Genomic DNA, 27,231 nt, shown 5'->3' on the forward strand with positions numbered 1-27,231 from the left:
TTAGTTGCGCTTTCCCTTTCGTCTCGGACCGAAACCTAGCCCGGAACCTGGTGAGGGTCGGATCAGGTTCCGCGGCTCGAGGATGGGGGCTCCTCGGGTGTGAAGCAGGGCTCCTCGGATGTGAAGCAGGGCTCCTCGGATATCCCGGAGCGGAGGTCGCCGGCGCTCACCTTTGAACCCTTTCTCAACGTTTCCATCTCTACACCAATCGCAGCCGCGCTTCTCACATGTCTGAAAACCGCATGATGCTTCCGAGGGTCATATCCTTACCGCGCACGAAGCTTGGCGGATGACAACTCCAAAGTTCACCAGGCTTCACATACCACTGGGATGTACAGGAGCGGAGGCGTGTTGTAGAGAGCTTACCCTAGATTCAACTGACCAGTATATCTAGCCTCTCGATTTGCCCCTTCCTATGGCCGAAACTCAACCCTTATTGAACCCTCTTTAATTTCCACCGAACACTGTCTCATTTCCATTGAACCCTCTCTGGCTACCATGGCAGAAACCCCTACTAGGAAACGAATCATCCTGGCCATTACAGGCGCAACAGGGGCTGCCATCGGCATACGCATTCTCCAGCTCCTCCGTGGTCTAAATGTCGAAACGCACCTCATCATCAGCAAATGGGCCGCCGAGACCATCAAATGGGAAACCGATTACTCCATCGCAGCTCTGAAAACTCTTGCAGATCACTCATACAGCCCACATGACCTAGCAGCGCCTATCGCGAGTGGCTCGTATAAGACTGATGGAATGATTATCGCCCCTTGCTCTGTCAAGAGTCTAGCGGCCATCAATGCTGGGATTTGCAATGACCTCATCACAAGGGCGGCTGATGTCTGCCTCAAGGAGAGGAGGAGGCTTGTACTCAGCGTCAGGGAGACACCATTCAACGAGATCCACCTGAGGAATATGCTCGAGCTGTCTCGGGCAGGGGCTGTGATCGCGCCGCCCGTCGTTGGCTTCTACACTAAACCAGCGGGCATAGACGATATTTTGGATCAGATGTGTGGGAGGCTCCTGGATCTTTTTGACCTCGATAGCAAAAGCTTCGAGCGATGGACTGGAATGCATGACGGCGCTGCAGGAGTTTGATGCTGGCTTACATTGTCTCTATCTCTAATATACTATTATTAGTGTGCTTCTCCGGTTTAGATCTGACCCAGTAAAAGCTGAAGAGTGATGACCACGTTTCGACCGCCACTAAGTGACAGTAGGGGAAAGTAAAGGAGCAGGGAAGAGGCAGAATGATAGTGCAAGGTTCTGTTAAAACTTATCGCCTCCTTACAGTACAGAAGTAATATGTCTGACAATTAGAAACCGGTGTTAGGATCTAGCATTAGATTCGAGAAGAACCAGTTATTCCAAGCGACGGACGGATTTTCTGGGCTCAACCCATCCAGGAAATCAAAATCTAACGGTAAGCTGGTCTCGTTTCCCAATGCTTCAGGCTGCTCGATATCCTGAGCGTTTACCACGGGCGGAGCCGCGTCGAAACCAGTTGAGCCTGTACTGGGCGGCGCCTCACACATGCACCGGCTTTTTACCTTGTTATTGGCTCTTTGTAGGCTTCCTTTATAACGACGAGCAATCTTCGTATTAGAGTCAGAAAACTCGAGTACGCTGCAAGCAGTCTCAACAAGATTGTCAAGCTCAGCGGACGAAACATGCTCTGACAAGCCAGGAAACAAACGAGCAGCGATGATGACGGTGGCAGCTATATATGTATCTTGAGAGACCATCAATTTCAGGCAGGCGTCGTTGATTGAGTTGCACTTACATGTTATAATGTGCCAGCGAAAAGGAAGTGAGCCGTGCCCAGAGGAGCTGAGCTGCGATCGCCTTTCCATTTCACGGCGCATGGTTTCAATTATATCTCGAGCGGTGTATACGCAATTCAGCTGACACTGTTTCTCGATTGATGCGGTGATCGAACAGTCACCGTTTCGAGCCATAGCTGCATTCTGCGTCGCGATACCCGATCGACCTGGATCCAAAAACGGCCTGAGGAGAAGAAGTCGAACGCAAAGATAGCTGCTTCGGTCAGATTTGAAGCTGGCACTTGTGCAATGTTGAGACGGCCTACCGAGATTCCAATGCGTTGGCTTGTCGTGATATGGTATTTTCGTCCGAAATCTTGCGCAGGTTCGATCCAGGTAGCAGTTGCGAAGGTAGTTGTTGACGCCACGACAGGAGCTCAGACTCGATGCGGACGACTTCCGGCAGAAGAGTGATCAGCAAATTATTCGCAGTACTAGGCTTGGCCTGTACTGGGTTTTCTGGGCTGGCTTTGCAATTGACGAGATAGAACACCTCCAGAACATCGCCCAAAATATGGTGTAGTTGGTAGTATGCACTGTAGAAGCTACAATTGGTCAGGACCGATGCCAGTGCGGTAGATGTGGCGGAGTAATCGGCTGCTATTGCCACTCCTTGTGGTATTTTCAATGCACAGCCGAAAAGCATCGCTGTTTGTCTGTACTTGGTTAGTATTCAGGATATGAGAAAGCCTGTTGTTTTGGTGCCGCACTTATCCAGGATAACACAGCCCTGCCAAACTCTTCGTGACAGCTGACGTTCTCCCAAGTCTATCAATCCATTCGTCATGGCAGGCAAATGTAGGCCAATGAATTGAGCGATATGGATTGCTAGGTTGATGCTATGTAAACATCTCTGCGGCGTACTGTTGTTTTGCTGGTACAAAGCAGACAACAGCAACACTTGTATGTGTTCGAAGCTGTTCACTTCCATCAGGTTGCAGAGCATAAGCTGTTCGGCTCTCGAATAAAAGACGCCGGCCAATTTAGATGGCTGTTTGGATCCAGAGCCTTGAAACGAACCAATCTCACAGGCTAGAGCAAACATCAAGTTCAAGATGCAGTGAAACATTCTTGCATCGATCTCCATCTGCTTGTCATTAGCCCAGAGGGCCTCGTATGCTCGACTCATAGCAGCTTTGTCGAGCCAGGGGAAGATTGGATCGACATATTGCCAAAATGTCTCAAACAGCTCGTCGGCGGTGCGCTTGGTCGGGAGGACAAAATCTACTTCGGAGTATGTTACATCACCTGACAGCGAATGTCGTACTCTGGGCAGTGTTGTAGTACGTCTTGCCCAAGAACTTGTTTGAGGCTGCTGAAGCGAATGACCCCCTTCTAATGCATTCTCTATCTGCCGCATGAAGGCCGCTCCTGTAGAAGAGCCGACCAGCGTTTCGGTTGGCACAGAGACATTCTCGTGACGGGCGGAATTTTGTTGGGTGACTGCCTGCGCCTCCCGTTGAGTTGTCACAAAGGACCCAGACCGCGCAGATTGTGCTCTCTGTCGGACTTTGATGGAGTGTTCCTCTAGAGCCTGCTGTGCATCATTTTGAACACCTTGTTGGCTTTGGCGAGCCTTGAAAGATGTCGTCAGCATATTACTGTTCATGAATTGCTTTGACGGCGCACCTCGAGAGCTCTTGATTGTCCACTACTGAGAAGAACTCTAGGCTCATCCGCTTGAGACACTGGAAGTTCACCTGCTTTCGATTCAACTTGCCTATAATTGCAACTTTCAGCTAGCCCTCGCATAGAGCAAGCCAGGCAAGCTGTATCAATGATGAGCAAGATTCGTTTTCCAACAGTCTTGCACTTACTTGGACGTTCACCGTCACATTTGGTTTTTCTTTCCTTGCATGCATTACAAGCGACACCAACCCGGTGAATCTTGGAACGAGGATGTTGACGGGCCGGGCTATCTGTCCTACGCTTTTCAGCCATGTTAAGCCGGAAAATATATCGTCTCCGCTGGCATGGTACATGCGCGTTAGACATGGGAAGAAAGTTAGTTATTCCCTTGGCCAGAGGCTCCTGGGCATATCCGGAACGGATGAACGTTCCACCGAAGCACCGTACATAGGCACATCTCACATCGACTCATTCATATCTCATCACTATGTCCCTGTGCCTGATTCTATCATTAGTTATCTCTGACCTCTTTATTGCTGAAAGTTGACAGAATAAGTAACTAAAAGCTTCTCAGCCCAACAGCGGCAGTGTGTCGGGACAAGTACCATCCCCGGAGTTTCCTAAACGGGCCCTCCCAATAACTAGACAACGCCAAGTGGAGAACTACGTCAATTTGGCGACCAGAATTTGCAGCTATGTCAATCATTCGATGGCTTGAGTAGTGAATCGGTGGACAGTTGGAGTGCTGGAAAAGTCACTCAGTGGAGTGACGATAAGTGTGGACTGCACGATTGGTTGATTGGCTCGGTCGGACCACGTTGGCACGCTGTGAAGAGTTTGAATGGAGCAAGCTCAAGTCGATGGGGCCCGATGGCGGATGGCCAGGACAAGACTCCGATCAGCCGGCTTTGCTCTTTTGCGCCAAGACCCCGTGGTGGTATTGGAGGTCGAATCGACAAGAAATTTTTAAGACGACGGAGATATTAGCACTGCGCGTCTCGTGGCACACAGCCACCGATGCCGCTCATCGGTGCAGGGTAGTACATCTGTCTGGCCTGTCTATCGAGACGCGTACAACTTTTTGTTTGACTCTAAGCGCACTTAACTTAGCAATGAGCAAATATCAAACATAACAGTTAAACATTTCTCTAGTAACAACTGCTTCTACTGTTTGTACTTGCTGTTGTGCACTCGGTCAATGCGGCAGCGGCTTACCAGAATGACGGCACTGATTACATAAGGATGAGAAAGCTCCACTAAGAAATTCAACTGCGACAAGTCCACTCATATTTATCCCCTCACTTCGAAACATCCATCTCCGGCATTCGCTGTCTTCTTGTCTCCTACATTAACCACTCATTCCCGCGAAGAAAGCCCCTTTTACCGTGTCAATTCTTCGCAAATATTCACAAAAATGGCCTACACCGAATTAGATCAGCTCGCAATCAACACCATCCGTCTACTGGCGGTAAGCTACCTACCCCTCATCGTCATGATGCCCCGCGGCAGGACCCCGCCATCCTGGTATCGATGTCGGCGTCCGCCTTTGTCGCCATCGCCCTGGGCATCACAACTCTCAATTCGGCGCAAATACTAATAAAGCACTTCTCTTTCAGGTGGATGCCACCTTCAACAGCAACTCGGGCCATCCCGGTGCCCCCATGTAAGCTCGCTTCCAGTTCGTCGCGGGGTTGCTGCAGGAGCCTTGCTGCCCGAAGAAACAGCCTGCTAACGCATCATCACACAGGGGCATGGCTCCCGTTGCCCACGTCCTATTCAACAAGTTCATGCGCTTCAACCCGCAGAACCCTTCGTGGCTGAACCGCGATCGTTTTGTCCTCTCGTAAGTTTCGGATGTCTCGGCCCGACCTTAATAGGCTCTTTTTAACACCATCCAGTAACGGTCACGGCTGCATGCTTCAGTATGCTCTGCTTCACCTTTTCGGCTACAAGCTTACTATCCAGGACCTCAAGGACTTCCGTGTGAGTACTTCCCATAAAATAATTTTGAATCTTCATTTTCTCGTCCCTTCTGCCGTTTCCATGCTCCCCTCTCGTTTTCTACAACCCACTCCTGTCACAGCTCTCACCTTCCCGAGCTAACCGGTTTGCAGAAAGTCGACAGCATCACCCCTGGCCACCCCGAGGCTCACGATACCCCGGGCATTGAGGTCACCACTGGCCCCCTCGGCCAGGGTGTCTGCAATGCCGTCGGTCTCGCCATGGCTCAAGCCCACACAGCTGCCATCTTCAACAAGCCTGGCTTCGACCTCGTCAACAACTACACATACTGCTTCCTTGGCGATGGCTGCCTGATGGAGGGTGTCTCTGGTGAAGCCAGCTCCCTCGCTGGCCACCTCCAGCTTGGCAACCTCATCTGCATCTACGACGACAACCACATTTCTATTGATGGCGACATCAACTGTGCTTTCACTGAGGATGTTGCCAAGCGTTATGAGGCCTACGGGTGGCATGTCGTCACCGTAGGTGACGGTGACAGCGATCTCGCTGGCATCGAGGCTGCCATCAAGGAGTGCCAGGCTGTCAAGGACAAGCCTTCCATGATCAAGCTCCGCACTACCATCGGGTACGGCTCCCTCCAGCAGGGTACCCACGGTGTCCACGGCTCTCCGCTCAAGGCAGACGACATTGCTCAGGTCAAGAAGAAGTTTGGCTTCAACCCTGACGAGAGCTTCGCCGTTCCCCAGCAGGTCTACGATCTCTATGGCAAGCACTCCTCCGAGGGCGCGGCCGCCGAGTCCGAGTGGAACCAACTGCTTGCCAAGTACAAGGAGAGCTTCCCTGCCGAGCACGCTGATCTTGTCCGCCGCCAGTCCGGTGAGCTTCCTCAAGGCTGGGAGAAGTCTCTGCCCACTTACACCCCCTCCGACGCTGCTGTCGCTACCCGTAAGCTCTCCGAGACTGTTCTCACCAAGATTGAAGCTGCCGTTCCTGAGCTGTTCGGTGGTTCCGCCGATCTGACTGGCTCCAACCTCACCCGCTGGAAGAACGCTGTCGACTTCCAGCCCAAGGCCACTGGCCTCGGTGACTACTCTGGTCGCTACGTTCGCTATGGTGTTCGTGAGCACGCCATGGGCGCCATCCTCAACGGTCTCGCCGCCTACGGCACCATCCTCCCCTACTCCGGTACTTTCCTCAACTTCGTCTCCTATGCCGCTGGTGCCGTCCGCCTGTCGGCCCTGTCGCACTTCCGCACCATCTGGGTCGCCACCCACGACTCCATTGGTCTCGGTGAGGACGGCCCTACTCACCAGCCTATTGAGACCCTTGCCCACTTCCGTGCCCTGCCCAACTGCATGGTGTGGCGTCCTGCCGACGGCAACGAGACCTCCGCTGCCTACTACGTCGCCCTGACCTCCAAGCACACCCCCAGCATTGTCGCCCTCTCGCGCCAGAACCTTCCCCAGCTGGAGGGTGCCACCATCGAGAAGGCATCCAAGGGTGCCTATGTCCTGCAGGAGGTTGAGGGTGCTAACGTGACCCTTATCTCCACCGGTTCGGAGGTGTCCATCTGCGTCGACGCCGCCAAGGAGCTTGCTGAGAAGCACGGCCTCAAGGCCCGTATCGTGTCCATCCCTTGCTTCGAGGTCTTTGACGCGCAGTCCAAGGAGTACCGCCTCTCCGTTCTGCCCGACGGCATCCCCATCCTGTCGGTTGAGGTCATGAGCACCATGGGATGGGAGCGCTACTCTCACGAGCAGTTTGGCCTCAACCGCTTCGGTGCTTCGGGTGCCTACAAAGACGTGTACAAGAAGTTTGAGTTCACGCCCGAGGGTATTGCTAAGCGTGCCGTTGCTACTGTGAACTTCTGGAAGGATGTTCCCAACGTGCGCTCCCCTCTGAACCGCGCGTTCCAGCAGCTCATTTAAATATACCACTATAGAACGGGATGGATTATGTCTAATGTTAAATAAAAAAAAGGTCAAAACAATTTTCGGCTGGTCTGATGACTAGAATTATCTTACAACGGTTGCCTAGATACTTAGCTATTTATTATTACGAGAAAGAAATTGAACGATATTCAGATTTATTTAGTCGTGGGGTGACCCATGATGAATGATGCAGGACAGTTTTCTAGAATTGCACCTGGTCTCCTAAGTAAGAAGAATAAGATAGGCTCTATCTACTAGTCCTATAAGCCCACCGCGGTACCTGAACCGCCCGATGCCAGCTCCACTTCACGCCCCTTGGCGTTCATCGCCATTGTGTCAGATCACAATCCCCAGTTCCCACTGGATGCCCAGACTGATCCAGGTTATTTTTCCATGGGCTTCTCCTTGACCATCCCCTGCACCCCCCTCGCCAGCGCCTCACAACTCGAGATAAACCCCCATGACTTCTGGCAGTTAAAGTCCACCATCTGCCGCGCATACTCGGGGCTCGTCGTACCGCAACCATCTCTCAATAACACAGTGTCGAACCCTTTGCTCGACGCGTCCTGGATCGTCGCCAGTACGCACTGGTCCGTATTCACCCCGGCAAACAGCAGCGTCTTGAGGCCCTTCTTCTGTAGAAAGATCTCGAGCTCGTTGGAGTGCGCATCGCCCCAGAGGCCAGAGAGCCGTTCTTTGTGGAAGCGCATGTCTGGGACCGCGGCGCGCTGGCCGGCTTCAAAGGCCTCCTCGAGGGGGCCGTGGAGGCGCGTGTTCCACTGGTCGCGGAGGAGCTTCTTCCCCGCGTCGACGATGGAGCCGTCCGCGAGAGTGATGGGGCCGAGCTCGGATCCAATGCCGCCGTCCGACTTTCTCTCTGGAATTCGTATGGTAGGACCGGGCACCTGGTCGCCTTGAGGACCGTCGGCGCCAGCGGGAACCTCAAACCCGTCGTCATCATCGGCAATCTCCCACCCAAAGATGCGCCATACTGTCGGCGGCAGCGTCTTCATGCCTTCCTCCGAGATGCCCCACGTCAGCCAGACGACCTGTATCCCCGCCTCTCTCGCCGCGGGGATCCCCTGGTCGAGCAGCACCGTCTCCGCGTCGTGGCCTTCGCCGCGCTTGCGCCCCATGGCTGCGGAGAGGAAGAAGTTCTGCATGTCGATGATGACGAGGGCCGTCTTGGCGGGGGCGATTGTGATGGGGGAGTTGCTCGACGTGAGGGTGAGTCGCGGATAGACGAGCGGCGCGTCGGGCGTGGGCGGGTGCGTCATGTCGAAGCCGTGGCGGTTGCTGAACAACCAGAAGTTGGACGGGGGGCCGACAACTACGGAAGATGACGAGCGGGCCGCAAGAGCCGATGATGCGGCGAGAGAAACGGCGGTCATCTTGAGACGAGGTGGGGTTGGGACACGGTCAAGGTATGATAGCTCTTGCACAGCACATTGGCAGTCAATCAGTCAGTCAGTCAGTCAGTCGAGGGATGTTCCACAAAGTAGATGCTTCATATGCGCAGGAATGCGTATCTAAACGTACGTACCGATGACCGAATGGGGACCAGGAGTGACTGCATGAGCGCAGTCGAGCCCGTTTGTTGCGTGCGTAAACGCTGAGGGGTAAATTCTGAGGGAGTTTGTAACGGTGAACTGAGTATTCGTGCGCCGATGCAGATGGACGGTTGAACGGTTGGGCCTGGAGATGGCCGCACGAAAAGGATCTGGAGCTGGTAACTTAGTTAACCGGTACTACCTTACCTATCCATGTACTGTACATACCCAACAAGTGGTTTGTAAGGTACCTGCTGCATTAGTAGGCAGTTACCCTTATTCGTCAGGCGCGGGCGGTAAAAGGCGGCAAGCAGGTGAGGTGACACAGACTTGTGTTGCTGTCAGTCAGTCGATGGACTAAATAGTAAATAACACATGCATCTTTCGGCTCGAGGCAAGCTTAGTAACTAAAGTTAGAGGATACATGATTAATGATGGCTTTACTGACTTGCCAAGTTTGGTAGTTATCAGACTGATAAACAACTAGCCAGTCCCTCTAATACACCGACCAACTACTAAGGTGGTTAACTAGTTAGGTAGTTGGACAACGTTAGAGTTGCCGCTTTGGGCGCGCGTCTTCTCAAGATCCAGGAGTTCGACGCCCGCCAGCAGCCAGGCCGTGTTCGGGACCTGTGGTGTGATCGCCGGAACCCGCTACAGTGGTACGCTTTCTGGCCAGTCCTGATCATAGGTGGGATAACTATTATTATTGCAGTCCTCCAGCTTGTGGTCGCTTGTTTGGCTCTAGCGTATCAAACTCGGCAGACGAATGCTGGGGTTGAGGTAATGGCCAGCTCCATCGATGCGATAGCATATGAATGTCCAGAGTGTCTCTCAAATTCCTTCACTCTCAAGACTTTTTATTTTCTTTTCTTTTTTGTGCGTGTCACGCATACATACCACAGTGCCACAGCTGCCCTTTCCCCGGCAGGCTGGCATGCCTCCCTGCGATCTGCTACCTACATGATTGGCTGCAATAATTTGCGCCACGCCACCCTCGCACAGCGCCGAGCTGAAATATTCTTTAAACAAGCAAGCAAGGTGCATACAAGGTCTGCAGGAAATGGAGGGGGTGAAACATGGCTCCATACAACAGTCCATGGCCGCTGCCCTGTTCTGTCTATGTACCTTCGATCCCTCCGCCAACGCCTTGAATCGCTCCTCACATCATCTCAGGCCGCCCAAAGATAGTTGTTAGCGCCCATGTCTGAAGCAGCGAAAGAAATATCTTCCAATAGGTTTGGTAGTAGAATAAAAATTCCCTTTTATCAATACTAATACATGCTAGTGTTCGTAACTGCGCGCAGCACTTCCAGGCTGCAGTGGCTCGGTGCTATGAGAAGCAAGAGCCTGGTGATCTCCAGTACCTATGCATGGAGCGCACACACGATCATGTCCAGAAGGGCATCGAGGAGCTCGAGCGTACTGTGCCTCTGGAAGTCTCCAACTTCTTATTCATGATAACCGTGTCGTTAATTCCTTTGTCCGGCTGGAGGCCTTTCTCCATGCCCGCGGGCCTGAATACAAACACAAGAACCTTGTGGTCATTGCTGAGCCTCATGATACAGGTAAGTCACGCCAGCAATTTCATTAAACCGATTTATACTGAATATACAAGGCATGTGGCGAGGATGTTGTTGCAGTCTCCCATTTTTCTCTGGGCCGGCCTCAAGTCAGTACACAACCAGATCAACCTGTTGAATACCTATTGCAACAACACTCCGAACGCAATGCATCTCGAGGAGGCCGCCGTCGACATATTTGTCGAACTCATTAGCTTCCAGCGCCACTGCATAAAGTTTCTGCGAGATACCGTATCCTTTGGTATGTTAAAATTCAGCTGCAGCCCGATAGGTCTCGTGACAGCACAGTTGGCTGAACTGCCAAGGACAGGGAGGCGGAGACGGGATGGCAAGAATTCCACGTCGGCAAAGACAAGGTCAAGACTTCCATAGACGGTATTCTCGAAATGGTATGGAAACATGTACGATTCGCCAGCCACGTCGAAGAAATGCAACGGCTGCAAATGATCCTGTCTCTTGCTACGAACAGCCCTATCAGCCAAGCGAATATCCCGTTTTCCAACCTTCCGGTCACGCGGAATGCCCGTTTCTTTGACAGAGACAACATAATCGAAAAGATTGACGACCACTTTGCCCGCCAGTCCATGACCAAAGGTCCTCGCTCTCTTGCCTTGTACGGCCTTGGAGGGGTCGGAAAAACGCACGTCGCTCTCAAGTACGCCAGCGTAAAAACAGAAGAATTTCCCGCCATACTCTGGATCAAAGGCGAGACGGCAGAATCATTGGTACAGAGCTTCAGTGAAATAGCTGTTCGCCTCAAGCTGCACGGCGCAGGCATTTCCAAGCATGAAGAGAATCGCATCTTGGTTCTTGATTGGTTGCAGAAAACGAGTACGTTTCGGTCCTTCATCGCCTTCTCACCGACTTACCAGACCTATTAGCTTGTCGATGGCTGCTGGTGTACGACAATGCGGAAACATTTGAACTGCTGTTAAAATATTGGCCAGTCGCTAGCCAAGGCTCTGTCACAATCACTTCCCGGAACCACAGTTTTGCGTACGAACCTGCCGAGACCGGCATCGAGGTGCTCCCCTTTGACAGGCAGTCGGGGTTGGGCTTCATCCTGCACATGCTGTCCTTGGACATTGCCACCGGCATCAGCTCGCAAGATGTGCAGTCGTCCCTCCAGCTTTCGGACAAGTTGAGTGGTCACGCCTTCGCCATCTCGCAGATGACGGGACTGATCCACAGAAGATCATGGAGCATTGCCGAGTTCATCGCGATATATGACCGCAATACGAGACAAATACACGGTATGCCCGGCATCAACTCTCTTGACGCGGTGTGGCAGCTCTCTTTTCAGTCCTTAAGTCAAGGCTGCGCCAACATGCTGGGCATCATGTGCTACCTAACGCCAAATTCGATCCCCCAGACACTATTTAAGCCAGTCGATGTACAAGACTTGCCCCCTGAGCTAGGATTTTTGTCGTGATGAGCTTTCGTGAGACATCTTGTACGGCTTAACGTACCCTCCCCTAGTACTAATTCGATGGCTAGTCTTTCCGACCTTATTGACGAGCTGCTGACGCTCGCTCTCATCAAGCGAGAAAAGTCGACACGCATTCTTTCCCTCTTGTGCAACAGCAATTTCGCTACTTTTCATCTCCCACCGATAATCAACGTTTTTTCTACCATAAAACATGTCTTCTTTTCGAGGCATTCCCCCAGTCAGACGCGAAGAAGGGGCAGCTCCACGACCGGTGGACCGAATGTCAGCGGTATCTGCAGCACGTCCTCAGCCTCAAGAACCAGTACAAGGAGGCCGCGACGAGTAAACAGCCACTTATACCTAGTTTGAAGTTCTGCATGCTTCTCAAAAGCCTAGCATGGCAAGCATCGACTCGCTTTTCTAACTGGCTTTTGGCTACTAACTAACCCGCTGGCAGATTCCTTCTCGAATCGGCCTCCTACACGGAAGTCGAAGATTCCCTTCGAGTGGCCATATCTGCGTTTGATATGATCGCACCAGGGGAGGAGAACCAGTACTTGTATGCTGATCTGTATATACGTCGGCCCCTTCAGGCGGTATAAAGCAGGAAATCAGTGAGGTGGCTTATACTTGTGCCGTTGCTAGTTGGTGGCTTTAAATGTACCTTGCGGTAGAGGTGTATACTGTAGTATTGAGGACGTAGACGAGAATTTGCGGGATGTAAAACCATTGATCCTTAGCACAAACATGACATGAAAGCATTGCCTATCAAGTGCAGCAGAATTTGTTGCAGTGCGTGGAAAGGCAGGAACCTGGTCCTAATGATACGATGGATGCTCTCATAGTGTAAATCGGATGGACTGGTACGTAGTAGTTAGTAAACTAACTAGTTACGTGGAGAAGGGAGCAGGAGGAGCCATCTCGGTACATACTTATGGTGCATACCTTGTAGTTAAACTTACCCTATACCTTGGCCTACCCTACAGTACTTAGAAGGGTGGAGAACGCTTGCGCAGCGCCCCCCCGTGCCACCTGATTCAGTCACCAGAGAGAGAGCTCCAGCTGCCTCCTTCGGTACTCCAGGTCACTTTTGTCGCCTTTTCCATTCAACTACCATCCTAAAGAACCAACGCGACATCATTCCGCCAATGATGAATTGATGAGCTATTTGGTCTAGGATGGCGCCACGAGTGGTGGCTTGGCCCGCCATGCGCCGTTGCGCGGTAAGGAGGCAAAGGGCAATCTTTGCGCCCCGAACGCTGGAGCTAGCAGCGTGGCCGTGTGAGCTGCGTTTTCGTCGAAGTTTGCATATCGCACCCGCATTGATGCCGCCACTTCTATTTACAGGCCTCTTCATCGCCCTGTGGTGCTGGAAATGCACCATGCTCGTCGTGTTCCAGAACACCATCATCTACAACCCGTTTCTGCCGCCCGATGCTCGCCGCTTGGAAATAGCAGAGTATGCCAGCCAATGTCGTGGAGTGACCTGGAGACAGGAGATGATCAAGTCGCTAGACGGCACACCAATCGCACTGTGCGTTGGTAACGAAGCATCAGAGCCGCCATGCCCCTCTGTGACACCAGTGTACCTTTTGTATTTTCAAGGTACGAATCGAGCGGTGGGGGGCGAAGCACGAGTCGCTGACTTGGATGATAGGCAATGCATCATCTCTACCGCCTCGACTACCCGAGATATCGTCAATCCTCCGCCAAGTTCGAGACGGCGATAGCAGCGCAAGCTACACCGTGGTTGCTGTGAGCTATCGAGGCTACTGGAAGTCACACGACCGGCCGTCCGAGAAAGGCATCAACCTAGATGTAGAAGCAGCCTTGAGATGGGTTACACAAGCTCACAAAGATAGACACACGGACTCGCAGCGTGACCCCGTTGTGCTTCTCTGGCGCCAGAGTGTGGGTTGCGGCTTCGCCTCCAACCTCGCCGCGAACACCTCGGACAAATCAAATCTTCCGATACGTGCTATGATACTCGAGACGCCTTTCACCAACACGCGGGCTATGTTGCAGGCATTGTATCCGCAGAAATGGCTACCTTATCAATACTTGTGGCCGTTTCTTCGCAATCAGCTGGATACTTGGAATAATTTACAGACCGTGGCGCAACGGTCGAGCGGGCGCCCAATGCCTGTGTACATAGTCGAGGCTGGGAACGACGAGCTTGTGCCACATAATCACGGTCAACTGCTGGCCGGACGGTGCGAGGAACTCGGCTTGCCTGTGCAGCGCCAGACCGTGCGCAGGGCCCTTCACAACGACGTCTCGATACGACAAGCTGGCAAGCAGGCCATTGCGGACTACATACGGTGCGCCGTGGCGGCCGCTCAGGCAAAGTGACAAATCGACAGAGAGCCAATGGCAATGGCCAAAGACGAGTTGTGTGGCAACCTTCTTTTCTTGCTTGCATCCTCCGCCAGCTTTGCCGAAACGCAAGCAAACCAGGAGTCAGCGGCCCAGCCGGCCGGCCGGGCGTGTACATCCGCAAAAGGAAAAGCGACAACCATGCCATGGTTAATCTAAATACCATGGGTCCACCGGCTAGATACTGGTAGAAAAGCATAGACCATTGTGTGCGGGGAGGGAGAAACTCGAGCAAAGCAACACCGATGGCCAGGCACCGGTTGCTAACGACGTGTGAATGGGCTCGGTCGTGAAAGGTGTCGCCCGACACAGGCCTGGCGGATTTTGGCGCAAACAAAACCAATTGAGAGGCTCGGATAGTCGATTGGCCACATTTGGGTTTCTTTTTACTATTTTTCGTGCGGGAACCGAGGCAAAAGGCCCGACAGATTGGGGCGCTAATCACGAGTGACCTGCCAGGCGGAGGATGTCTGCCTGACGATGCTCTTGGGAATGCACGGCAGGGGAAGCCAGGCGAACGGCTCCACCCGAAACCATGGCGTGAATAAAAAAGCTGAGACCGGGGCGCTCCGTCTAGCAATGCGATCCATTGACCAGGGGTTTTGGTGGTTGATGTTGCGCCGCCGACCTGGTCGAAGCTTGTTGTTAGTCGGGTTTGAGGTGTGAATGTTAACGACCTATGTACCTATGTACATACAGTACATGGCATGAACCTAGGCAGCAGGACCACACGCAGAACAGCCAGCGCATCGAGGGAAGGGGTGGTTTGGCAGAAAATGTGCAGCATCATGGGATTCATCTCGCAGCTTTATGCTTATGTGCCTTTCTTCGTTGGCCGATTCTTTGTAAAGACCTGCCGTCACCCCGCGGGCCACCCAATGAGATGAGTGGTGTGCCTTGCCAGTATGCATGCATCCTGTCGCTAGCTGCATGCCTATCGGGGGTGGGCGAGAATTCAAGACCAGGCATCAACAGGAAGAAGATCTCTTGCTTTCCTTTTCATGCTTTGTTTCCTTGTTAATTTGATTCCCCAAATCAGCCACTTTTCTCTTTCCCAACCACCCCCTTTTTCTTTTTCAATTTCTTCTGGATACCTACAGAGATGACTCGACTGATACCACCCCCCCTGCCAGCTAATTCCCACCTCACTCCACCGGGTTGCCTTCCCGCGGCAGGCCATCCCAGTAAAGTGGCTGCACGTGAGGACGTGCCAATATCCCGTCGGAGCCAGACCACTCAACGCGTCTCCGGGCGCGCTGCTGAGTTGGTGCCATCACCATTCTATCCCCTCCCCTTCCCTGCCTGGTTTGCCTTGCCTTTTCCCTTGACTACAGGGATGTGTGTCGCTGTAGCGTTAGCACCACCTTCTTAGGCAGCCCACACACACCCGCACACTGCCTCATCTTGGGCGTCGTAGGATCATGTATAAATGCCTGGCCGCCTGCAGCTCTCGTTCCCGCTCGCTCCTCTCTCTTAATGTTTGGTAGCAAGCGTCCTCTGGTGTTTCTTAAACGGTAAGTCTATCGACGGCAAAGAAAAAGCACCGGCGGCGAAAAGAAGAATAAAAAACGACTCGGCAACATTTAGACCCAATCGTCCAACGACAAACATCACCGTGAATAAATCCTCGCTTGCTCAGGCGAAACTTTGTTCATCCCTCTTTCTACCTGTTACGAAATTTTCTGGCATTCAGAGACATAATTCGTCATCCTTCTTTTTAATCCCTTGGCCGTCTCCATCCCTCCACAAAATGTTCTCCTCCAGGCGCGCCGAGTCCACGACCAGGAGCTTCTCCAAGGGTCACAAGGTCTCCAAGTCGAGCACCTCCTTTCGTGAGAGCAGCGGTGTCTCCAAGAAGCGCCACGAGTCATCTTCCCGCCACCGTCGCCCGACCACGGCCTCGACGGTCGATACCTCCATGACCAAGTACGTCCGTCTCCTTGCCCCCCCCCCTTTCAACCCTGTGCTTCTCACTCACGCCCAACTCCCAGTGGCGTCACCTCCAGCGTCGTCACGCTCGTCGTCGGCGCCGAGCAGCGCCTCTTCGCCGCGCACGAAGACGTCCTCTGCGCCAGCCCCTTCTTCTCGCGGACGCTGCGCGGCGCCTACATGGACCCGTCCGCCAAGCGCATCGCGCTCCCCGACGAGGAGCCCGAGATCTTCAGCTCCGTGCTCGAGTACCTCTACAAGGGCGACTACTTCCCGCGGCTGATGCGCGGCAGCGGCAAGCGCCGCGACTCGTGGGAGATGGAGGCGCCGGCCGACGAGGCGGAGCGCGCGCGCCTGGAGAGCACCGTCTACCACCGCAGCTTCGACGGCGACCTGCTCAAGGACACGGTCATCTACTGCGCCGCGGAGCGCTACGGGCTCGCGGAGCTCAAGAAGATTGCCCTCCGCAAGCAGGGCCTCCGTAAGTCCGCCCCCGCTGCGAGCACAAGCACGCACCTGTCCCTCCTCGCCTGGTCCCCATTCCCGCTGACCTTGGCCGACAGAATCCGGCATCCAGTGCAGCACCATCTTGGCGTCGGCGCGCTACGCGTACGCCAACACGCCGGACACCGACTCCAAGCTCCGGGCGCACTACCTCGCGCTCATCATCCGCTCCCGCAACACGTTCAAGCGCAGCGGGACGATGCAGCTGGAGATGCACAACGGCGGCACGCCCCTCTTCTTTGACCTCTTCGTCGCCCTCTGCAACCACGTCGACGATATTGCGTCGGGACAGTAAGTGACCTCGACCCGAACAAGTCACAAGAACCATGTGCTCATGCTCTCATAGGAACACCCCCAAGTCCAACCGCTTCTTCTCTTAATTTTTGCTCTCCTCATCCACATCACTTAAACAGTCCCGGTTCTGATTGACTCAGAACCCGGTAGCGCTTGTGAACATTCATTTCATGGCGTCTCGGTGTTTTGCTTTCACGTGGCGCTCTTTTCGGATTCTTCCTCTCTTACTTTTGTTTTCCCTCTGTGAGGACTGTTCATCCTCTATTTTCTGCTTCGTTTCCTATGGCTTCCCATGTACAACTACGCCTCCCTGCCGATCCCTGCTGTTGGCGCACTACCTGGTTTTTACTCTCCCCCATTTTCCCATCCTGCCTTGAGATGCAGGATCAGATTGCAAACTGCAAATGTTTTACATAGTGAGAGACGCGAAGACGGAGCTTTTTTTTTATTCTCACTCACACGCAAGCGCGCGCGCACATACGAAAAGAAAAAAGACTGACGACCAAAAAAATTGGCAACCTTCTGACAACGGAGATGTATTTTTATGTTAAGAGACTTGCTTGCGGAAAGCAACCAGAAAGGAAAAGGGAAAAGAGTCTCGGCTTGGTGTTATTATTAGATCTCCTTTGTCTCTTTCTATTCCTCATCATTACAGTACGACTGCGCCGGAGAACGGCCAGCTCGGTACCATTCCTGTATCATATTCTTGTCACTCGTTGCAGAACCGATTAATTACCGCAATGAATATATCTTCCTTTACGCATTTATCTCATCATTCGGGAATTGTGCACAATTGTGACCAAGTGTGCATGCAGGAGATTGCATGGGAGCGGGGAGGAGGGGGCGTCCAAGATTCACACCCACTTGTGCAATGTTGGATGCCTGGCGCAGACACAGAACCGATGCCCCATCTACCGATGACTCCCTCCTCGGTCACTATATCAGTGACTCAATTGTCAAAGATTAAAAAGAAGGAACGTGATGGAATCTCGGCGAAGAAAGAGTGACCACTTGGCTGAACCAGGGCGAGGCGTAAACCTGGTGACGTACGAGCTTTTTCCAGTCTCGGGGCGAAATAAATACAGAAGTATGAGCTTTCATAACGAAGCGTAGATAAATTCGTACCCCCAGCCCCGAAAACTGCCTGCTCTGACGCGGACCGTGAAGCAACAACTAGGCGGCCTTGTAAAACGGCCACGCAGGTAAATCGGCCCGCCAATGCCGAGCTAAACGATAAACATTGAAACTGTAAAGTCTCCTCAGGCTGTTTTACTTTGATGACGCATATTCTTTTCCTCTCGTTAGCTTTCTCAGCCTATACCCCTGTTCCTGGGAAAGCCCCCTTCTTCGACAATACCACGATGCCGCGCTCACGCGCAATATAGCCTTTCATCAGGTCCTAGTAGGCAACATAATTAGCAGATGACTCATAGCAGGGGTACATGAGACGGGTGTCCAATGGTGTGCTGACGCTGTGACGTAGTACGTGTTGGCCTTGGGCGTCGTCAGGCGCCGTAGCCGCCTTATGACGTGGCTGCCCCTCCGTTGTACACGGCCATGTCTGCACAACGCGGCTATGGCCACATTCAGACGAAAGGAAGTCTCCGTGTGAAGTGATTACTCAATGATGTGACTCACTTTATATATCATATTTGCCAATAAGCACTCGACCTCGTCGGTATCTATGCTGTCGCCACCGCTGCCCATACTAATGGCAGCCTGGAACTCTGCGACAGGAACTCGCGTGCGACGGACCGGTGTCGTTTCGCCCTCTTTCGGCTCATCAAAGCCCCCCGCAATAAATACTTTGCGAAGCAAATTGCGCAGCGCGATGTCGCGGCCACGTTCGAGGGTGAGGTATATACGGCGTTTGACGAACTGATCTTCTCCATGCTGGAGGGCAATATCAAAGTTGCGCAAGTCGCCGCTCCGAATGCATTTGGCGAGGGGTAGAAACAGCTCTTGCAGGCGGGGGTATGGCTCCAGCAGCTGCTTGGTAGGAAGAACATGGCTGGTGAGCAGCCGACAAGGAATGAGATATGTGAGAATGCGCCTGCCAACGGTCAGTCGGTGCTTGCCATGTGTGATGTGGTAGGCTTACTCGGAGTTTGGTTTGGCATCTTTTTGACAAAGGTTCCAAGCTTCGACAAGGTATTTCTCAGCCTGTCTATCGTTAGCCCGGTCTCAGCGGCAATGTAGACATACACACCTCTGTATAATTCTCTTCGAGGAAGAAGAGAACGCCTTCGTAGTATTTGAATGTGACTCTCTGGGACTTGGGAAATGACTCGAGCGGCGGCATGTCTCCCTTCTGGTTATACACCGCCAGGGTCTTGAGGATTGTTCTTGACAACGAGGCAGAGTTGAGCTTGAAATATGTTTTGAACAGCAAGTTGATGATGTAGTATATCCCCCACTTTCTTGATTCTTCCAATGGAGCCCTAGAGAGATGTTAGAATACTGAAAACTAGCTGCGTATAATGTTTCGCACCTATCATTGAGACAAAGGGTGAATATTCTCTTCAAATGCTGCTCACAGTCGCGCAGTTGAGCCTGTTTATCTGCTTCGGGGTCAAAGTCGTCCTGCATAAGGGCGGCGGACCCCGTCGGCATTACTTCAGACTGCTTGCTGCGTTCTGCATCCGACTTGATGGCAAAGAGTCGGAGGTACTTGCCGACCATGTACAGGGTCGGGATGGTCCATGCCTCAAAGCCAAAATTATTGTATCCGCGAATGAGCATCGACGTCACCTCCTTCCATGCCTCGTATACCTTGGTCCATGTTGACTAAAATAAAAACTGATTAACATGGAATTCTTGGCTGAAAGCGGCTTGTTTGCTTACTCTTCCCTCCTCGCCGGCGGCAATCTCACCGACAGCTTTCCAGTAAGCGGCGTAGACCTCGACCCAGCCGTTGACTTCGTCATGATCGAGCTTCACCTTTCGCGCCGTCTTGATTTTGATGAAATGCTTCAGCTCGCCCTTGCTGCCAAGAGCGTTTGTGCTTTGCGATATTTGTCGAAGTCTGTTGGGCTGCCCGGGCGGCGGAACTGGTGACAGTGTTTGAGCTAGAATGTAGCCATGCTTGAGAGAGTGAGCCTCCGCAAACTCCTCAAACAGCTCATTCATGGCTGCGGCGCGTTATGCTGTAGACGAAGGGGTTGCGTCGAATTTCGAGTCATAAGATGATTTTCAATTGAACCTCCTTCAAATAAGGAACCGGTACACGCCAAGACGCGGCGGCGAATGCTAGTGAGATGCCGCCTTGTCGTCTGTTTGGAGGGGTGGTGGATCCCAGCTTGTCGCAGGCAGGATGGAAGTCGGGCGGCGGCGACCAACTCGGTACGTACCCTTGACAGCCCAAAGCCCAAACGGAAACGCAACCCCAAAATTTTCTGGGTCTCGTCGTTTTTTCCCAACCACTGCACGTGATCTGGAATTTTGGTGGTGCCTTTATGCTTTGTGGGGCCATCCTCAAACTCGTGGCCAATCGCCAGCCGCGACAAAGCCCTGCAGGCAGTGAGAGCCAGCCAGCCCTCCCCACTTTCCGCACACAAAAATTATCACTACAAGGCCTCCCGACTTTGAACATCTTCAAATCTCAGCCAAAGTCGGAAGGTAACCACCGTCAATGTAAGCAAGCCCACGAATAACCCACGACTTGCCATAGTATTTGCTAACAGCCATTGCAGATGGGTAAGCACTTGGTTCCGCTGCGGGTTGTTTGGTTTTGCGAATTGCGCGATTGTCCGAGGCCGGAGATTTTTGTCGACTTTGCGATGCAAACCCTCGAATTGAAACATTGGACGATGAACGCCTTGGTCGAAGAGGGGATACGGATTTCAAGCGAATGAATTACTGTCGAACTCGTTTCCTTCGAACGACATGGAAATAGGAATTATATTCCCCTACTACACGGTCGAAGTTTCGACATGCGACTCGACAACACCACATTCCCGACACACAATGCCTTCTCCTCCGCCGACTACACCGCGCAAATCTCAAACCAAACCGCTCGCCAACCGAAACTGCTCTCATACTAACAGTCATTTCACCAGGTCGTCTTCAGGAATTCGAGGTCATCGGCCGCCATCTGCCCACCGAGGCCAACCCTACCCCGGCCATGTACCGCATGACCATCTTCGCCCCCAACACGACCGTCGCCAAGTCCCGTTTCTGGTACTTCCTGCGCGGTCTGCGCAAGGTCAAGAAGGCCACCGGCGAGATCGTCTCCGTCAAGGCCATCGCCGAGAAGCACCCCCAGAAGGTCAAGAACTTCGGCATCTGGATCCGCTACGACTCGCGCTCCGGCACCCACAACATGTACAAGGAGTACCGCGAGATGAGCCGCACCGATGCCGTCGAGGCTCTGTACTCCGACATGGCCGCCCGCCACCGCGCCCGCTTCAGGTCCATCCACGTACGTCTATTCTGCTGACATTTTACGACGGCCTTCGCATAGCGTCCGAGGAATCGCAATGCTAACATGCCGTTTCACAGATCCTCCGCGTCGTCGAGATCGAAAAGGCCGACGATGTCAAGCGCCCCTACATCAAGCAGCTTCTCACCAAGGATCTCAGCTTCCCCCTCCCCCACCGCGTCACCAAGGCTGCCAGCAGCAAGGTCTTCAGCGCGAACCGACCTTCCACTTTCGCTTAGAGTGTTTTTGGCTTGGATTGGGGTTTGGCAGGGTTTTGCAGGTGTTTACTACGGTTAAAAAAATATCAACTGCATTTGCTCTAGATAAGGGCATCGACATGAACCAAAAATTTCTAAAAACATGTTACAATGAACGTTCCCATGCTTGTGACGCTTGTTCGAGTGAGGCATGACGAATATGCGTTGGGGAGCTGCGACAATCAATTGGTCTCCGGCTAGCAAACCCGTCGAGTTCAATTCTGTTACGTTTCGGTTTTTGAACTTCGCCATTCGCAGCCTAGACGGGATCATACTCGCTATTTTGGCAGCCGCAGTGGGGCAGGTGCCATCAACGGGATGTTCACCCGATGAAGACCGCCGTGAGTCATTTGGTTTCTTAATGCCTCCTCGTAGTTTTTACAGCTTTTCCCATGACACCGTAGTGCCGACTTGGACGTTACATCGGAGCAGCTTTTAATCAGCGAGAAGACATTCTGCTACAACAAAACCATAAGAGGCTACCCACGACACAAGCCTCTCTATCCGGACCAACATGGCAGACAACATGGACCAGACGCTCATTGACCTGGTCAAGGTGCAGACGACCCGGCCGGCGCGGTACCTCCCCGTACCCGCGCGGCCACCGCACCACACGGCGCGGCTCACGCTCCGGTCCTTCACCGCCAACGACCTCGCCGCCTACCACGAGCTGCGGCTGCAGCCCGAGGTCATGGTCTTCACCTCGCAGGGCCGTCCCGACGCCTCGCCCGACGAGACGCGCACCAAGCTCGACAAGCTGCTCTCGCCCCTCGGTGACGACATCTACGTGCTCGCCGTGGTAGAGCGCTCGACCGGCACGCTCGTCGGCACCGTCGGCTCGCACATCCGCGCCGACCTGCTCGGCTGGCCCGCGCTGGGCTATATGCTGCGCCGCGAGGCCTGGGGCCGCGGCTACGCAAGCGAGGCGGTCTCCGGCTTCCTCGAGGTGTACTGGTCGCTGCCGCGCGAGCCGGCGGAGCTGGCGGTGGACTCGAGCACGCTGCCCTCTTCTGCGGCGGCGAGCGCGGGGGAGGGGGTGGTGACGGTGCCGGAGCACATTGCGGCGATCACGCTCGACTCCAACGCGCCGAGCCAGAACGTGCTGCGCAAGTTGGGCTTCAAGCTGGTCAAGAAGTGGATCGACACGGAGAACGCGCCGCTGCTGCCGTTGTGTTTTGCATACTCGCTAGAGAAACCGCAGTAGATTTGGTAGTTGACGAGGATGAGCTAGATGGAGATGATTTGTCTAGGGGACCTTTTTTTAGCTCATGGTCGGCCACCTTGTCTTTGCCGAAGGCCGAGATTTTCATGCGCCCAAAACGGATCTCCTTAACAGGTGCTTTACAGTGGGTGTGTTTTGCCTGAGCTGCGGAGTGGCGTGACGTCTACAGTACGAAAACAGGTTCAGTCTCGCAAAATATACTTTTCTGTATCATATTTCATCCTCCACAAAATTATCCCATCGAATCGCATCAATTGAACCTCATCACGTACATAGAAACTCGCCTATTGTCGTCGCATCGAAGCTACGTCCGTCCAGCTCTTCCCGTGAAGCTCCTTACCCTGTAGCTCTCCCCATCGCAACCTCCCCGCGTTTCGGCTACCTCATCACCTCAAGATGCATCTCGCCGGACCATCGCTCCTCGCCGTCGCCACCGGCATTGTAGGCTCTGCCTGGGCCTCTGGTAAGTTCACCTCTGCTGCCAACTCGCCTTCCCGTCTTCGTACCATCTCTGACCGAACTCTCCCTAGGCGCCATTGCCTCGGCTACCCTCATGGGCGTCTCCGCCGCGCTCGACGTGCCCGAGACGACGGCCCGTTCGTGGCGGGAGCTCTACCGCCGCGGCGCGCACCTGATGCCGCGCGTTGCCGGCGGCGTAGTCCTGGCCTACGGCTACGCCGCCTTCGACGCGCGCCGCGCCGGCGGCGTCTGGGGCGGGTACGTGGCGGCGGCCGGCTTCGCCGCGGCCATCGTGCCCTTTACGCTCGTCGTCATGCGATACACCAACGCCTGCCTGCACAAGATTGCTGAGGGCCGCGACGAGGCTGCCTCGTGGAACCTGCGCGAGCTCCTGCGGCGCTGGAACTTGCTCAACCTCACCCGCAGCTGCCTCTGCCTGATCTCCAGCGTGCTCGGCATGGTCACAATGGTGCAGAACATTGGCTGAGGGAAGTCTCTGTTTATTGTATCATATCCTTCGGAACCAACCATGAGCAACTCTTTACTGGGTAAATGTTTGAGAAAAAGGCATCTATAGCAAATCTCTTCTCGGTCCCCTGCTTCCATCCCGATAGGGACGCTTTTAATGCATCCAATTTTAAACACATTTGAGTAATATGTTCACTGGCTGTTCATTTTTCTAAGAGGGATGCCGCATGCTGCTTCTTGTCGTGCTTCTTCTTGGCCGTCGCCTTCTTTTGCTCAAGAGCTTCAAACTCTTCAATAAGATTCTGGCAGGCCGCCAGGTTCTTCTTTGGCTCCCAAGTATTGTGCTTAGTCGACCAGTTTTTCCACTTCACCTCGTACCAGTGGATGTAGGTGTCCGCCTCAATGCGAGCGCCGACGATTCGTTCCGCTTCCCATTCATCGCTGCCGCCGTCTTCCTCCAAACCCTGCCCCGGGGTCAATCCAGGGCTCTCAATATCGCGCTCCTTCTGCATATTCTTGCGTCCCCTGCGTTTCTTTGTTGCTGGCGGGGGCGTGTCTTCGGTGTCTGAACCAAAAACCTCATTTCGCTTACGCTTCAAACCAGATTTTTTGTTGTCCGAGGGCGGAGTAGTCTTTGGCGTCCGAGTTTCCCTGGGGCTTTGCTTTTCGACCTCTGTTGCTAACTTATCTCGTAAACCTCTCTTTCGGGTCGGTGGTCGCGTCGGTTGGATTTCGCTGCTGCGCTGCTTCGCGGAAGTAGCCGCCTTCGTAGGATCGCCTTCTCCCTCTTGCGGTTGCCTGTCGAGAAGGTCAGAACTGCAGTCGTGTTAGATAAATATCGCCTCGTGAGTGAATCAAACCACTGAACGCACCGTGAGCCATCGGGATCGGCATCTTCGTCATAGTGTTCTGGAAAGGGAAGTTCTGGAAAGGGAAGGCAAACGACTGTTGGAGGCATGTTGGCGTCTTCGAGAGAGGATGCAATTCGGACCTTGATCTGACTGGAAGTCTAAATTGAAAGAAATCAAAAGAGGGCGACTATTCTTTTGTGCCGCGAAAACGGAGATGTAAGGCTAGCAACGTAGAAGGCAGGCACGCTGATGACGGGAAAAATGGCCAAGTGAGCGACCGACTGCGCGCAAACAACCACGCAGGCAGGTTTCGTCAAACGAACGAATGGGGTTCTCTAAATACTCAATAAATGATAAACTATGCGGCACTTTAAACGTACCCGATGCAACATGAAGCCGTACTTCGTATGCCAATTCTCGGTAATGTTATCATTCCAGCTACCGCACGTTACGCATCATTCGTTTATCATGGTATTACGCAGTAGCCTTAGTCAGCTTCTTCTACTTCATCGTCTTTGAGCTCACGGAGTTTACCTTCCCGTACAGCCTGCTCTACAGGATTCTGCACGCTGAGGACACCGTTCTTCTTAAGCCTGCACAAGAACGTTAGTTTTGTCGAACCGTATCAGCTACCAAAGTCGGTGACATCGCCAAACATACCTCTCAAACAGGACAAAGAGGCGCTCGGCTTCTCGTTCCTTTTCCTCTTCCGTCATTGGTGGTAGATCGTCCGGCTCCTCCCTGTCAATAAACTGACCCGTTATGGGGTTCACCGGCCGCGGGCTTCCAGTTTCGTCTGCAGCATCGAAAGTTGCTTTTGCAGATGCAGGAACAGGGACATTATTTCGGAAGAGGTATCCCGAAGCATAGCCATACCCGACATTTTCCACAAACTGGGAGGCATCGCTTTCTGACATGAGAAAGAAAAGGTGAGAAATGACAGGACCGAGATGGGGAGCCATGGGGTCTATCGAAATTTTCAAGAGCCGGGATGATAGTGACGAGCCTTTGCCCAGCACGTTTTCACGATCCTCTGACGTCGGTATGATACTCTCACGTAGCTTCTTCTGGACAAGCTCCGGCGCAAGGTTGTATACCTCTAGCAGGAATTTGACAACCGGTGTAACATTGGCGTCAAGTTCAGAGCCAGAATACTCATTTATGGCCCTGTCAAGTATTTCGATCAACTTGGAGCCCAGGTTGGCCTCCTCTCCGCTGGGAAACATGGCAGACTTGGACGATTCAGCCGTCATGTCCAGGTTGAGAAGCGAATTGACCAGCGGACCGAAAGGCGGATCTAGAACCTTCGAATTCGGTAGTTTGCGGGCGCGCAGCAGCGAAATGATATGCGGCACCGAAGGCGTAAACGCCGAAATTTCTTCCGGGCAGAAGTGAGTGACGTTGTGTAGAAGTTTGAGCGTCTCGGGCAGAGCCATTTCCTCCATGGACCCAACAGCTGTACGGCTATCTGCTGATTTTGACATTGCATGCCGGCCAATATTGGAGTTGATGCTACAAGCAAGGCCGTACTCTTTGATCAGGGGAGAGAGCTTGATCTTTTCTTCGCTGTATGTCGAGAGGAAGAGGATACGTGAGAGGAGAAACTCGTCATCCCAGCTCTCGGTATCGAGTCTTTTGCATGCTTTCGTCGCATATCCGCTATTTACAAACATCTTCCTCGTTTCAGGTTTGAGCACCATGGAGTTCGCAAGAACTCTGAGCGCGCCGCGTGAGGTTTCACTCGATGCCTTGTCATTAAAGGCAAAGGCGAGAAGCATAGATACTCCCTGCTGACATGTTAGCTACGCCTGTTAATTAGGAGCGCAAGACGGTCTAACCTCTTTCTTGAATATAGGATCTGCGTTACGAGGATCTCGGCCATAGATTTTCAGTTCCTGCAGCGCATTGTCCCGTTCTGTAACTTGTTAGATGCAATGGCAGAAATTGTGGTCTCGCCAGGCTCACCTTCAGGGGCCATGGATAGGCTGCCCATGTCCTTAGTTAGCTTGTCAACCAGCTTGGTGACTGCCTCGAGTTTTGCTATAGTCGAGTTGTTAGGTGGGCGTGGTACTGCTTGCAAAAAAGGGGAGCTTGCCTGGGCCAGTAGCGGCACCAAGAGTTTGTGGCGACATGATGCTGCAACTCTATGGAATGAAGTGGCAATTTCGGTGACGCAGATGAGAAAATAGATCCGGCAGGGCGGTATATATATTTCCAGCGAGAGGGATTGTCGGCGCGGAGCGCACAGGGCTGAGGTGCGAGTCGTACCAGTTCAGAGTACGTAGGCGACTCGCAGGGATGTAGGCGCGTATGTAGGAATGCTGTGGGTAGAAGATTGTCCTCTGAGGATGAGACACATGCCGGTGATTCAACGAGGCTAAAGATGTAGCATGGGAGATGCTGCCTCCAAGTTTGCGGAAGCCACGAGAGATTTGCGAGGATCGAATGTTTGGTCCAAACCCCACCTCGCGATTGCGATTGCGGTGGAGGGGTCGCTTTTGGCTGTGAGGATCGACCGTCGAGTACAACCTGCCCTAAGAGATT

General features: G+C 53.2%; 13 protein-coding genes across 13 annotated transcripts; 9 read left to right on the top strand and 4 right to left on the bottom strand.

The window, feature by feature from the left end:
• Positions 1–498: 498 nt before the first annotated feature.
• On the top strand, positions 499–1,098 carry ISF_07667 (phenylacrylic acid decarboxylase; the record flags this gene model as incomplete). The annotated part of the gene is made up of 1 exon (XM_018851270.1): positions 499–1,098. The coding sequence occupies one exon, from the start codon at positions 499–501 to the stop codon at positions 1,096–1,098; it is 600 nt and encodes a 199-aa protein (XP_018701580.1).
• A 3,768-nt stretch (positions 1,099–4,866) lies between these two features.
• On the top strand, positions 4,867–7,342 carry ISF_07668 (transketolase; the record flags this gene model as incomplete). The annotated part of the gene is made up of 5 exons (XM_018851271.1): positions 4,867–4,920; positions 5,069–5,115; positions 5,200–5,295; positions 5,351–5,435; positions 5,567–7,342. The coding sequence occupies 5 exons, from the start codon at positions 4,867–4,869 to the stop codon at positions 7,340–7,342; spliced, it is 2,058 nt and encodes a 685-aa protein (XP_018701581.1).
• A 386-nt stretch (positions 7,343–7,728) lies between these two features.
• ISF_07669 (isochorismatase family protein) lies at positions 7,729–8,736 on the bottom strand (the record flags this gene model as incomplete). Its single annotated transcript, XM_018851272.1, has 1 exon — positions 7,729–8,736. The coding sequence occupies one exon, from the start codon at positions 8,734–8,736 to the stop codon at positions 7,729–7,731; it is 1,008 nt and encodes a 335-aa protein (XP_018701582.1).
• A 1,889-nt stretch (positions 8,737–10,625) lies between these two features.
• Positions 10,626–11,910, top strand: ISF_07670 (Tetratricopeptide-like helical; the record flags this gene model as incomplete). Its single annotated transcript, XM_018851273.1, has 4 exons — positions 10,626–10,709; positions 10,784–11,309; positions 11,351–11,760; positions 11,782–11,910. 4 exons carry the CDS (start codon positions 10,626–10,628, stop codon positions 11,908–11,910), a joined length of 1,149 nt encoding a protein of 382 aa, XP_018701583.1.
• A 1,205-nt stretch (positions 11,911–13,115) lies between these two features.
• ISF_07671 (hypothetical protein) lies at positions 13,116–13,666 on the top strand (the record flags this gene model as incomplete). Its single annotated transcript, XM_018851274.1, has 4 exons — positions 13,116–13,188; positions 13,255–13,366; positions 13,465–13,492; positions 13,565–13,666. 4 exons carry the CDS (start codon positions 13,116–13,118, stop codon positions 13,664–13,666), a joined length of 315 nt encoding a protein of 104 aa, XP_018701584.1.
• A 380-nt stretch (positions 13,667–14,046) lies between these two features.
• ISF_07672 (hypothetical protein) lies at positions 14,047–14,259 on the top strand (the record flags this gene model as incomplete). The annotated part of the gene is made up of 1 exon (XM_018851275.1): positions 14,047–14,259. The coding sequence occupies one exon, from the start codon at positions 14,047–14,049 to the stop codon at positions 14,257–14,259; it is 213 nt and encodes a 70-aa protein (XP_018701585.1).
• A 1,774-nt stretch (positions 14,260–16,033) lies between these two features.
• On the top strand, positions 16,034–17,096 carry ISF_07673 (BTB/POZ fold protein; the record flags this gene model as incomplete). The annotated part of the gene is made up of 4 exons (XM_018851276.1): positions 16,034–16,209; positions 16,275–16,693; positions 16,776–17,007; positions 17,063–17,096. 4 exons carry the CDS (start codon positions 16,034–16,036, stop codon positions 17,094–17,096), a joined length of 861 nt encoding a protein of 286 aa, XP_018701586.1.
• Positions 17,097–18,627: 1,531 nt separating this feature from the next.
• On the bottom strand, positions 18,628–20,139 carry ISF_07674 (COP9 signalosome complex subunit 12; the record flags this gene model as incomplete). The annotated part of the gene is made up of 5 exons (XM_018851277.1): positions 18,628–19,063; positions 19,112–19,173; positions 19,220–19,451; positions 19,502–19,797; positions 19,855–20,139. The coding sequence occupies 5 exons, from the start codon at positions 20,137–20,139 to the stop codon at positions 18,628–18,630; spliced, it is 1,311 nt and encodes a 436-aa protein (XP_018701587.1).
• A 563-nt stretch (positions 20,140–20,702) lies between these two features.
• Positions 20,703–21,669, top strand: ISF_07675 (Ribosomal protein L18a; the record flags this gene model as incomplete). The annotated part of the gene is made up of 3 exons (XM_018851278.1): positions 20,703–20,706; positions 21,057–21,430; positions 21,511–21,669. 3 exons carry the CDS (start codon positions 20,703–20,705, stop codon positions 21,667–21,669), a joined length of 537 nt encoding a protein of 178 aa, XP_018701588.1.
• A 532-nt stretch (positions 21,670–22,201) lies between these two features.
• On the top strand, positions 22,202–22,891 carry ISF_07676 (Acyl-CoA N-acyltransferase; the record flags this gene model as incomplete). The annotated part of the gene is made up of 1 exon (XM_018851279.1): positions 22,202–22,891. The coding sequence occupies one exon, from the start codon at positions 22,202–22,204 to the stop codon at positions 22,889–22,891; it is 690 nt and encodes a 229-aa protein (XP_018701589.1).
• A 414-nt stretch (positions 22,892–23,305) lies between these two features.
• Positions 23,306–23,855, top strand: ISF_07677 (hypothetical protein; the record flags this gene model as incomplete). Its single annotated transcript, XM_018851280.1, has 2 exons — positions 23,306–23,372; positions 23,440–23,855. The coding sequence occupies 2 exons, from the start codon at positions 23,306–23,308 to the stop codon at positions 23,853–23,855; spliced, it is 483 nt and encodes a 160-aa protein (XP_018701590.1).
• A 184-nt stretch (positions 23,856–24,039) lies between these two features.
• ISF_07678 (Chromo domain-like protein) lies at positions 24,040–24,794 on the bottom strand (the record flags this gene model as incomplete). The annotated part of the gene is made up of 2 exons (XM_018851281.1): positions 24,040–24,652; positions 24,709–24,794. The coding sequence occupies 2 exons, from the start codon at positions 24,792–24,794 to the stop codon at positions 24,040–24,042; spliced, it is 699 nt and encodes a 232-aa protein (XP_018701591.1).
• A 380-nt stretch (positions 24,795–25,174) lies between these two features.
• On the bottom strand, positions 25,175–26,680 carry ISF_07679 (Guanine nucleotide exchange factor, Ric8; the record flags this gene model as incomplete). The annotated part of the gene is made up of 4 exons (XM_018851282.1): positions 25,175–25,280; positions 25,348–26,474; positions 26,526–26,602; positions 26,653–26,680. 4 exons carry the CDS (start codon positions 26,678–26,680, stop codon positions 25,175–25,177), a joined length of 1,338 nt encoding a protein of 445 aa, XP_018701592.1.
• Between the last annotated feature and the right edge of the window lie 551 nt (positions 26,681–27,231).

The sequence above is a fragment of the Cordyceps fumosorosea genome, assembly GCF_001636725.1.
Source record: "Cordyceps fumosorosea ARSEF 2679 chromosome Unknown scaffold_23, whole genome shotgun sequence".
Lineage (NCBI taxonomy): Eukaryota > Fungi > Ascomycota > Sordariomycetes > Hypocreales > Cordycipitaceae > Cordyceps > Cordyceps fumosorosea.